We start from the raw sequence: 12,452 nt of genomic DNA, 5'->3' as shown, positions 1-12,452 counted from the left end.
TAAACAATACTAAACTCTCCTCCTGGACTAGATAAACAATACTAAACTCTCCTCCTGGACTAGATAAACAATACTAAACTCTCCTCCTGGACTAGATAAACAATACTAAACCCTCCCCCTGGACTAGATAAACAATACTAACCCCCCCCCCCTGGACTAGATAAACAATACTAAACCCTCCTCCTGGACTAGATAAACAATACTAAACCCTCCCCTGGACTAGATAAACAATACTAAACCCTCCCCTATACTAGATAAACAATACTAAACCCTCCCCTAGACTAGATAAACAATACTAAACCCTCCCCTGGATAAACAATACTAAACCCTCCTCCTAGATAAACAATACTAAACCCTCCCCTGGACTAGATAAACAATACTAGACCCTCCCCCTGGACTAGATAAACAATACTAAACCCTCCCCTGGACTAGATAAACAATACTAAACCCTCCTCCTGGACTAGATAAACAATACTAAACCCTCCTCCTGGACTAGATAAACAATACTAAACCCTCCCTGGACTAGATAAACAATACTAAACCCTCCTGGACTAGATAAACAATACTAAACCCTCCCCTGGACTAGATAAACAATACTAAACCCTCCTCCTGGACTAGATAAACAATTCTAAACCCTCCTGGACTGGATAAACAATACTAAACCCTCCCTGGACTAGATAAACAATTCTAAACCCTCCTGGACTAGATAAACAATACTAAACCCTCCCCTCGATAAACAATACTAAACCCTCCCCTGGACTAGATAAACAATACAAAACCCTCCTCCTGGACTAGATAAACAATACTAAACCCTCCTGGACTAGATAAACAATACTAAACCCTCCCCTGGACTAAAACAATTCCAAACCCTCCTGGACTAGGTAAACAATACTAAACCCTCCCCTGGATAAACAATACTAAACCCTCCCCCTGGACTAGATAAACAATACTAAACCCTCCCCTAGATAAACAATACTAAACCCTCCCCCTGGACTAGATAAACAATACTAAACCCTAGCCTGGACGGCCACTAGTGGGCGCTATGGACCTCCACTATCGTCTGGGCTTGATGTTCCCAGCAGGTAATACACTGGTGTCTGGGCTTGATGTTCCCAGCAGGTAATACACTGGTGTCTGGGCTTGATGTTCCCGGCAGGTAATACACTGGTGTCTGGGCTTGATGTTCCCGGCAGGTAATACACTGGTGTCTGGGCTTGATGTTCCCGGCAGGTAATACACTGGTGTTTGGGCTTGATGTTCCCGGCAGGTAATACACTGGTGTCTGGGCTTGATGTTCCCGGCAGGTAATACACTGGTGTCTGGGCTTGAGGTTCCCGGCAGGTAATACACTGGTGTCTGGGCTTGATGTTCCCGGCAGGTAATACACTGGTGTCTGGGCTTGATGTTCCCAGCAGGTAATACACTGGTGTCTGGGCTTGAGGTTCCCGGCAGGTAATACACTGGTGTCTGGGCTTGATGTTCCCGGCAGGTAATACACTGGTGTCTGGGCTTGTTGTTCCCAGCAGGTAATACACTGGTGTCTGGGCTTGATGTTCCCAGCAGGTAATACACTGGTGTCTGGGCTTGATGTTCCCAGCAGGTAATACACTGGTGTCTGGGCTTGATGTTCCCAGCAGGTAATACACTGGTGTCTGGGCTTGATGTTCCCAGCAGGTAATACACTGGTGTCTGGGCTTGATGTTCCCAGCAGGTAATACACTGGTGTCTGGGCTTGATGTTCCCGGCAGGTAATACACTGGTGTCTGGGCTTGATGTTCCCGGCAGGTAATACACTGGTGTCTGGGCTTGATGTTCCCGGCAGGTAATACACTGGTGTCTGGGCTTGATGTTCCCGGCAGGTAATACACTGGTGTCTGGGCTTGATGTTCCCGGCAGGTAATACACTGGTGTCTGGGCTTGATGTTCCCAGCAGGTAATACACTGGTGTCTGGGCTTGATGTTCCCGGCAGGTAATACACTGGTGTCTGGGCTTGATGTTCCCGGCAGGTAATACACTGGTGTCTGGGCTTGATGTTCCCTAAATAAAACATTCTCCATTCAGGCTGCAAAGGCTTCAATTTCCTTCTTAACTTGATTTAATGACGGAAAAGGAGGGAAAAAACCTGGGAAAATATGCGACACCGTTTTCAGCCATAATGACTTGGAATGTTACTTCCTGATGTTGCGCCTGATGTTGTTCAGCCAGTGGTACACAACAGACTGCTGCGAGCTGATTGGCTGAACCCGATACGCAACGTCCAGGACTAGCATTCCTAGGCATTAGCAACTCTAACATGTTGGTGGAAAATGGAGCTGAACTTGACCAATATGTTTTTATGAAAGTGAAACGTGTCCTTTGGAGAAAAAAATGTAATTTTTTCCTCCCCCAAAAAGTTAGGAGATCCAAAAGGCACTGCAAAGTAGGAATGACCCGGCTACCCATTCCTTTGATAGGAACATATTATTTTATTATTATTATCATTATATTAATAAATCCATGAAAACAGTAGGAATGCAGGTTTACCAGCTGTCTGACAGAGGTCCTGGCTGAACACAGCTTTCCATATATTATTACTGATATCAAATACAACTTGAAATGATCAATACTAGAACCAGTTCTAGACCTTGATAAAAGGAGCATATTGTTCATAAACTATAAGCTTACTGTATATCACAGTATGACTTCGGCCTGGCTTTTTCTTCCAGGTTTCCGGGGCCCGTTCCTTCTCCATAGACTACAAGAACAACTGCTTTCAGAAAGACGGGAAGCCTTTCCAGTATGTCTCCGGTAGTATCCACTACTCCCGCATCCCTCACTACTACTGGAAAGACAGACTGCTCAAGATGTACATGGCCGGACTCAACGCTGTACAGATGTAAGTTCAACAGGAGACATGATGGGGGGAGGGAGATTATTTTTTATATAATTAAATGTATCGCCTGAAGATTCCACAATACAACAGTAGTAGTGTTGTACCTGTATCCATGGTTCCCCAATACAACAGTAGTAGTGGTGTACCTGTATCCATGGTTCCCCAATACAACAGTAGTAGTGTTGTACCTGTATCCATGGTTCCCCAATACAACAGTAGTAGTGTTGTACCTGTATCCATGGTTCCCCGATACAACAGTAGTAGTGGTGTACCTGTATCCATGGTTCCCCAATACAACAGTAGTAGTGTTGTACCTGTATCCATGGTTCCCCAATACAACAGCAGTAGTGTTGTACCTGTATCCATGGTTCCCCAATACAACAGTAGTAGTGTTGTACCTGTATCCATGGTTCCCCAATACAACAGCAGTAGTGTTGTACCTGTATCCATGGTTCCCCAATACAACAGTAGTAGTGTTGTACCTGTATCCATGGTTCCCCAATACAACAGTAGTAGTGTTGTACCTGTATCCATGGTTCCCCAATACAACAGTAGTAGTGTTGTACCTGTATCCATGGTTCCCCAATACAACAGTAGTAGTGTTGTACCTGTATCCATGGTTCCCCAATACAACAGTAGTAGTGGTGTACCTGTATCCATGGTTCCCCAATACAACAGTAGTAGTGTTGTACCTGTATCCATGGTTCCCCAATACAACAGTAGTAGTGGTGTACCTGTATCCATGGTTCCCCAATACAACAGTAGTAGTGTTGTACCTGTATCCATGGTTCCCCAATACAACAGTAGTAGTGGTGTACCTGTATCCATGGTTCCCCGATACAACAGTAGTAGTGGTGTACCTGTATCCATGGTTCCCCAATACAACAGTAGTAGTGGTGTACCTGTATCCATGGTTCCCCGATACAACAGTAGTAGTGTTGTACCTGTATCCATGGTTCCCCAATACAACAGTAGTAGTGGTGTACCTGTATCCATGGTTCCCCAATACAACAGCAGTAGTGTTGTACCTGTATCCATGGTTCCCCAATACAACAGTAGTAGTGTTGTACCTGTATCCATGGTTCCCCAATACAACAGTAGTAGTGGTGTACCTGTATCCATGGTTCCCCAATACAACAGTAGTAGTGGTGTACCTGTATCCATGGTTCCCCAATACAACAGTAGTAGTGGTGTACCTGTATCCATGGTTCCCCAATACAACAGTAGTAGTGGTGTACCTGTATCCATGGTTCCCCAATACAACAGTAGTAGTGTTGTACCTGTATCCATGGTTCCCCGATACAACAGTAGTAGTGGTGTACCTGTATCCATGGTTCCCCAATACAACAGTAGTAGTGGTGTACCTGTATCCATGGTTCCCCAATACAACAGTAGTAGTGTTGTACCTGTATCCATGGTTCCCCAATACAACAGTAGTAGTGTTGTACCTGTATCCATGGTTCCCCAATACAACAGCAGTAGTGTTGTACCTGTATCCATGGTTCCCCAATACAACAGTAGTAGTGGTGTACCTGTATCCATGGTTCCACAATACAACAGTAGTAGTGTTGTACCTGTATCCATGGTTCCCCAATACAACAGTAGTAGTGTTGTACCTGTATCCATGGTTCCCCAATACAACAGTAGTAGTGTTGTACCTGTATCCACGGTTCCCCAATACAACAGTAGTAGTGGTGTACCTGTATCCATGGTTCCACAATACAACAGTAGTAGTGTTGTACCTGTATCCATGGTTCCCCAATACAACAGTAGTAGTGTTGTACCTGTATCCATGGTTCCCCAATACAACAGTAGTAGTGTTGTACCTGTATCCATGGTTCCACAATACAACAGTAGTAGTGTTGTACCCGTATCCATGGTTCCCCAATACAATAGTAGTAGTGGTGTACCCGTATCCATGGTTCCCCATTACAACAGTAGTAGTGGTGTACCCGTATCCATGGTTCCCCAATACAACAGTAGTAGTGTTGTACCCGTATCCATGGTTCCCCAATACAACAGTAGTAGTGTTGTACCTGTATCCATGGTTCCCCAATACAACAGTAGTAGTGGTGTACCTGTATCCATGGTTCCCCGATACAACAGTAGTAGTGGTGTACCTGTATCCATGGTTCCCCGATACAACAGTAGTAGTGTTGTACCTGTATCCATGGTTCCCCAATACAACAGTAGTAGTGTTGTACCTGTATCCATGGTTCCCCAATACAACAGTAGTAGTGTTGTACCTGTATCCATGGTTCCCCAATACAACAGTAGTAGTGTTGTACCTGTATCCATGGTTCCCCAATACAACAGTAGTAGTGTTGTACCTGTATCCGTGGTTCCCCAATACAACAGTAGTAGTGGTGTACCTGTATCCATGGTTCCCCAATACAACAGTAGTAGTGTTGTACCTGTATCCATGGTTCCCCAATACAACAGTAGTAGTGTTGTACCTGTATCCATGGTTCCCCGATACAACAGTAGTAGTGGTGTACCTGTATCCATGGTTCCCCGATACAACAGTAGTAGTGGTGTACCTGTATCCATGGTTCCCCGATACAACAGTAGTAGTGTTGTACCTGTATCCATGGTTCCCCAATACAACAGTAGTAGTGTTGTACCTGTATCCATGGTTCCCCAATACAACAGTAGTAGTGTTGTACCTGTATCCATGGTTCCCCAATACAACAGTAGTAGTGTTGTACCTGTATCCATGGTTCCCCAATACAACAGTAGTAGTGTTGTACCTGTATCCGTGGTTCCACAATACAACAGTAGTAGTGTTGTACCTGTATCCATGGTTCCCCAATACAACAGTAGTAGTGTTGTACCTGTATCCATGGTTCCCCAATACAACAGTAGTAGTGTTGTACCTGTATCCATGGTTCCCCAATACAACAGTAGTAGTGTTGTACCTGTATCCATGGTTCCCCAATACAACAGTAGTAGTGTTGTACCTGTATCCATGGTTCCCCAATACAACAGTAGTAGTGGTGTACCTGTATCCATGGTTCCCCAATACAACAGTAGTAGTGTTGTACCTGTATCCTGTATCCATGGTTCCCCAATACAACAGTAGTAGTGTTGTACCTGTATCCATGGTTCCCCAATACAACAGTAGTAGTGTTGTACCTGTATCCACGGTTCCCCAACAGTAGTAGAGTCTGAATACTTATGTAAATAAGGTATTTCTGTTTTTTATTAATTAGCAAAAAATCTCTAAAAACCTGTTTTCACTTTGTCATTGTGGGGTATTGTGATGTCATTATGGGGTATTGTGATGTAATTATGGGGTATTGTGAGGTCATTATGGGGTATTGTGAGGTCATTATGGGGTATTGTGAGGTCATTATGGGGTATTGTGAGGTCATTATGGGGTATTGTGAGGTCATTATGGGGTATTGTGATGTCATTATGGGGTATTGTGAGGTCATTATGGGGTATTGTGAGGTCATTATGGGGTATTGTGAGGTCATTATGGGGTATTGTGAGGTCATTATGGGGTATTGTGATGTCATTATGGGGTATTGTGTGTAGATTAATGAGGGAAAAAGGCTGTAACGTAAAAAAAATGTGGAGTGGTCGGAATCCTTTCAGAATGTGGCGTATGTCACCAGTACTCTTCTCCTTCCTGTCAGTTATGTCACCAGTGATCTCCTTCCTGTCAGTTATGTCACCAGTACTCTCCTTCCTGTCAGTTATGTCACCAGTACTCTTCTCCTTCCTGTCAGTTATATGTGCCCAGTACTCTCCTTCCTGTCAGTTATGTCACCAGTACTCTCCTTCCTGTCAGTTATGTCACCAGTACTCTCCTTCCTGTCAGTTATGTCACCAGTACTCTTCTCCTTCCTGTCAGTTATATGTCACCAGTACTCTCCTTCCTGTCAGTTATGTCACCAGTACTCTTCTCCTTCCTGTCAGTTATGTCACCAGTACTCTTCTCCTTCCTGTCAGTTATGTCACCAGTACCCTTCTCCTTCCTGTCAGTTATGTCACCAGTACCCTTCTCCTTCCTGTCAGTTATGTCACCAGTACTCTTCTCCTTCCTGTCAGTTATGTCACCAGTACTCTTCTCCTTCCTGTCAGTTATGTCACCAGTACTCTTCTCCTTCCTGTCAGTTATGTCACCAGTACTCTTCTCCTTCCTGTCAGTTATGTCACCAGTACCCTTCTCCTTCCTGTCAGTTATGTCACCAGTACCCTTCTCCTTCCTGTCAGTTATGTCACCAGTACTCTTCTCCTTCCTGTCAGTTATGTCACCAGTACTCTTCTCCTTCCTGTCAGTTATGTCACCAGTACTCTTCTCCTTCCTGTCAGTTGAGTCACCAGTACTCTTCTCCTTCCTGTCAGTTATGTCACCAGTACTCTCCTTCCTGTCAGTTGAGTCACCAGTACTCTTCTCCTTCCTGTCAGTTATGTCACCAGTACTCTTGTCAGTTATGTCACCAGTACTCTTCTCCTTCCTGTCAGTTATGTCACCAGTACTCTTCTCCTTCCTGTCAGTTATGTCACCAGTAGTCTTCTCCTTCCTGTCAGTTATGTCACCAGTACCCTTCTCCTTCCTGTCAGTTATGTCACCAGTACTCTTCTCCTTCCTGTCAGTTATGTCACCAGTACTCTTCTCCTTCCTGTCAGTTATGTCACCAGTACTCTTCTCCTTCCTGTCAGTTATGTCACCAGTACTCTTCTCTTTCCTGTCAGTTATGTCACCAGTACTCTTCTCCTTCCTGTCAGTTATGTCACCAGTACCCTTCTCCTTCCTGTCAGTTATGTCACCAGTACCCTTCTCCTTCCTGTCAGTTATGTCACCAGTACTCTACTCCTTCCTGTCAGTTATGTCACCAGTACTCTTCTCCTTCCTGTCAGTTATGTCACCAGTACTCTTCTCCTTCCTGTCAGTTATGTCACCAGTACTCTCCTTCCTGTCAGTTGAGTCACCAGTACTCTTCTCCTTCCTGTCAGTTATGTCACCAGTACTCTCCTTCCTGTCAGTTGAGTCACCAGTACTCTTCTCCTTCCTGTCAGTTATGTCACCAGTACTCTCCTTCCTGTCAGTTGAGTCACCAGTACTCTTCTCCTTCCTGTCAGTTATGTCACCAGTACTCTTGTCAGTTATGTCACCAGTACTCTTCTCCTTCCTGTCAGTTATGTCACCAGTACTCTTCTCCTTCCTGTCAGTTATGTCACCAGTAGTCTTCTCCTTCCTGTCAGTTATGTCACCAGTACCCTTCTCCTTCCTGTCAGTTATGTCACCAGTACTCTTCTCCTTCCTGTCAGTTATGTCACCAGTACTCTTCTCCTTCCTGTCAGTTATGTCAGCAGTACTCTTCTCCTTCCTGTCAGTTATGTCACCAGTACTCTTCTCTTTCCTGTCAGTTATGTCACCAGTACTCTTCTCCTTCCTGTCAGTTATGTCACCAGAACTCTTCTCCTTCCTGTCAGTTATGTCACCAGTACTCTCCTTCCTGTCAGTTATGTCACCAGTACTCTTCTCCTTCCTGTCAGTTATGTCACCAGTACTCTTCTCCTTCCTGTCAGTTATGTCACCAGTACTCTCCTTCCTGTCAGTTATGTCACCAGTACTCTCCTTCCTGTCAGTTATGTCACCAGTACTCTCCTTCCTGTCAGTTATGTCACCAGTACTCTTCTCCTTCCTGTCAGTTATGTCACCAGTACTCTTCTCCTTCCTGTCAGTTATGTCACCAGTACTCTTCTCCTTCCTGTCAGTTATGTCACCAGTACTCTTGTCAGTTATGTCACCAGTACTCTTCTCCTTCCTGTCAGTTATGTCACCAGTAGTCACCTCCTTCCTGTCAGTTATGTCACCAGTACTCTCCTTCCTGTCAGTTATGTCACCAGTACTCTTCTCCTTCCTGTCAGTTATGTCACCAGTACTCTTGTCAGTTATGTCACCAGTACTCTTCTCCTTCCTGTCAGTTATGTCACCAGTAGTCTCCTTCCTGTCAGTTGAGTCACCAGTACTCTTCTCCTTCCTGTCAGTTATGTCACCAGAACTCTTCTCCTTCCTGTCAGTTATGTCACCAGTACTCTTCTCCTTCCTGTCAGTTATGTCACCAGTACTCTCCTTCCTGTCAGTTATGTCACCAGTACTCTTCTCCTTCCTGTCAGTTATGTCACCAGTACTCTTCTCCTTCCTGTCAGTTATGTCACCAGTAGTCTCCTTCCTGTCAGTTATGTCACCAGTAGTCTCCTTCCTGTCAGTTATGTCACCAGTAGTCTCCTCCTTCCTGTCAGTTATGTCACCAGTACTCTTCTCCTTCCTGTCAGTTATGTCACCAGTACTCTTCTCCTTCCTGTCAGTTATGTCACCAGTACTCTTCTCCTTCCTGTCAGTTATGTCACCAGTACTCTTCTCCTTCCTGTCAGTTATGTCACCAGTACTCTTCTCCTTCCTGTCAGTTATGTCACCAGTACTCTTCTCCTTCCTGTCAGTTATGTCACCAGTACTCTTCTCCTTCCTGTCAGTTATGTCACCAGTACTCTCCTTCCTGTCAGTTATGTCACCAGTACTCTTCTCCTTCCTGTCAGTTATGTCACCAGTACTCTTCTCCTTCCTGTCAGTTATGTCACCAGTACTCTTCTCCTTCCTGTCAGTTATCTCACCAGTACTCTTCTCCTTCCTGTCAGTTATGTCACCAGTACTCTTCTCCTTCGTGTCAGTTATGTCACCAGTACCCTTCTCCTTCGTGTCAGTTATGTCACCAGTACCCTTCTCCTTCCTGTCAGTTATGTCACCAGTACTCTTCTCCTTCCTGTCAGTTATGTCACCAGTACCCTTCTCCTTCCTGTCAGTTATGTCACTAGTACCCTTCTCCTTCCTGTCAGTTATGTCACCAGTACTCTTCTCCTTCCTGTCAGTTATGTCACCAGTACTCTTCTCCTTCCTGTCAGTTATGTCACCAGTACTCTTCTCCTTCCTGTCAGTTATGTCACCAGTACTCTCCTTCCTGTCAGTTATGTCACCAGTACTCTCCTTCCTGTCAGTTATGTCACCAGTACTCTTCTCCTTCCTGTCAGTTATGTCACCAGTACTCTCCTTCCTGTCAGTTATGTCACCAGTACTCTCCTTCCTGTCAGTTATGTCACCAGTACTCTTCTCCTTCCTGTCAGTTGAGTCACCAGTACTCTCCTTCCTGTCAGTTATGTCACCAGTACACTTCTCCTTCCTGTCAGTTATGTCACTAGTACTCTCCTTACTGTCAGTTATGTCACCAGTACTCTTTTCCTTCCTGTCAGTTATGTCACCAGTACTCTTCTCCTTCCTGTCAGTTATGTCACCAGTACTCTTCTCCTTCCTGTCAGTTATGTCACCAGTACTCTTCTCCTTCCTGTCAGTTATGTCACCAGTACTCTTCTCCTTCCTGTCAGTTGTGTCACCAGTACTCTCCTTCCTGTCAGTTATGTCACCAGTAGTCTCCTCCTTCCTGTCAGTTATGTCACCAGAATTCTTCTCCTTCCTGTCAGTTATGTCACCAGTACTCTCCTTCCTGTCAGTTATGTCACCAGTACTCTCCTTCCTGTCAGTTATGTCACCAGTAGTCTCCTTCCTGTCAGTTATGTCACCAGTACTCTTCTCCTTCCTGTCAGTTATGTCACCAGAACTCTTCTCCTTCCTGTCAGTTATGTCACCAGAACTCTTCTCCTTCCTGTCAGTTATGTCACCAGAACTCTTCTCCTTCCTGTCAGTTATGTCACCAGTACTCTTCTCCTTCCTGTCAGTTATGTCACCAGTACTTTTCTCCTTCCTGTCAGTTATGTCACCAGTACTCTCCTTCCTGTCAGTTATGTCACCAGTACTCTTCTCCTTCCTGTCAGTTATGTCACCAGTACTCTCCTTCCTGTCAGTTATGTCACCAGTACTCTTCTCCTTCCTGTCAGTTATGTCACCAGTACCCTTCTCCTTCCTGTCAGTTATGTCACCAGTACTCTACTCCTTCCTGTCAGTTATGTCACCAGTACTCTACTCCTTCCTGTCAGTTATGTCACCAGTACTCTTCTCCTTCCTGTCAGTTATGTCACCAGTACTCTCCTTCCTGTCAGTTATGTCACCAGTACTCTCCTTCCTGTCAGTTATGTCACCAGTACTCTTCTCCTTCCTGTCAGTTATGTCACCAGTACTCTTCTCCTTCCTGTCAGTTATGTCACCAGTACTCTTCTCCTTCCTGTCAGTTATGTCACCAGTACCCTTCTCCTTCCTGTCAGTTATGTCACCAGTACCCTTCTCCTTCCTGTCAGTTATGTCACCAGTACTCTTCTCCTTCCTGTCAGTTATGTCACCAGTACTCTTCTCCTTCCTGTCAGTTATGTCACCAGTACTCTTCTCCTTCCTGTCAGTTGAGTCACCAGTACTCTTCTCCTTCCTGTCAGTTATGTCACCAGTACTCTCCTTCCTGTCAGTTGAGTCACCAGTACTCTTCTCCTTCCTGTCAGTTATGTCACCAGTACTCTTGTCAGTTATGTCACCACTACTCTTCTCCTTCCTGTCAGTTATGTCACCAGTACTCTTCTCCTTCCTGTCAGTTATGTCACCAGTAGTCTTCTCCTTCCTGTCAGTTATGTCACCAGTACCCTTCTCCTTCCTGTCAGTTATGTCACCAGTACTCTTCTCCTTCCTGTCAGTTATGTCACCAGTACTCTTCTCCTTCCTGTCAGTTATGTCACCAGTACTCTCCTTCCTGTCAGTTGAGTCACCAGTACTCTTCTCCTTCCTGTCAGTTATGTCACCAGTACTCTCCTTCCTGTCAGTTGAGTCACCAGTACTCTTCTCCTTCCTGTCAGTTATGTCACCAGTACTCTCCTTCCTGTCAGTTGAGTCACCAGTACTCTTCTCCTTCCTGTCAGTTATGTCACCAGTACTCTTGTCAGTTATGTCACCAGTACTCTTCTCCTTCCTGTCAGTTATGTCACCAGTACTCTTCTCCTTCCTGTCAGTTATGTCACCAGTAGTCTTCTCCTTCCTGTCAGTTATGTCACCAGTACCCTTCTCCTTCCTGTCAGTTATGTCACCAGTACTCTTCTCCTTCCTGTCAGTTATGTCACCAGTACTCTTCTCCTTCCTGTCAGTTATGTCAGCAGTACTCTTCTCCTTCCTGTCAGTTATGTCACCAGTACTCTTCTCTTTCCTGTCAGTTATGTCACCAGTACTCTTCTCCTTCCTGTCAGTTATGTCACCAGAACTCTTCTCCTTCCTGTCAGTTATGTCACCAGTACTCTCCTTCCTGTCAGTTATGTCACCAGTACTCTTCTCCTTCCTGTCAGTTATGTCACCAGTACTCTTCTCCTTCCTGTCAGTTATGTCACCAGTACTCTCCTTCCTGTCAGTTATGTCACCAGTACTCTCCTTCCTGTCAGTTATGTCACCAGTACTCTCCTTCCTGTCAGTTATGTCACCAGTACTCTTCTCCTTCCTGTCAGTTATGTCACCAGTACTCTTCTCCTTCCTGTCAGTTATGTCACCAGTACCCTTCTCCTTCCTGTCAGTTATGTCACCAGTACCCTTCTCCTTCCTGTCAGTTATGTCACCAGTACTCTTCTCCTTCCTGTCAGTTATGTCAC

General features: G+C 45.1%; 1 protein-coding gene across 1 annotated transcript in view; it reads left to right on the top strand.

Moving 5' to 3' along the window:
* glb1l (galactosidase, beta 1-like) overlaps positions 1-12,452 on the top strand; it is a 93,579-nt gene that overhangs the window by 29,758 nt on the left and 51,369 nt on the right. The window contains exon 2 of the mRNA XM_055871883.1: positions 2,707-2,876. Coding sequence (XP_055727858.1) covers positions 2,707-2,876 — 170 coding nt within the window. The remainder of the gene's footprint in view (positions 1-2,706; positions 2,877-12,452) is intronic.

This window comes from Salvelinus fontinalis, chromosome 19, assembly GCF_029448725.1.
Source record: "Salvelinus fontinalis isolate EN_2023a chromosome 19, ASM2944872v1, whole genome shotgun sequence".
Classification (NCBI taxonomy): domain Eukaryota; kingdom Metazoa; phylum Chordata; class Actinopteri; order Salmoniformes; family Salmonidae; genus Salvelinus; species Salvelinus fontinalis.
The sequence above is the reverse complement of the archived record's forward strand: the minus strand, read 5'-3'. Positions and strand labels throughout refer to the sequence as shown.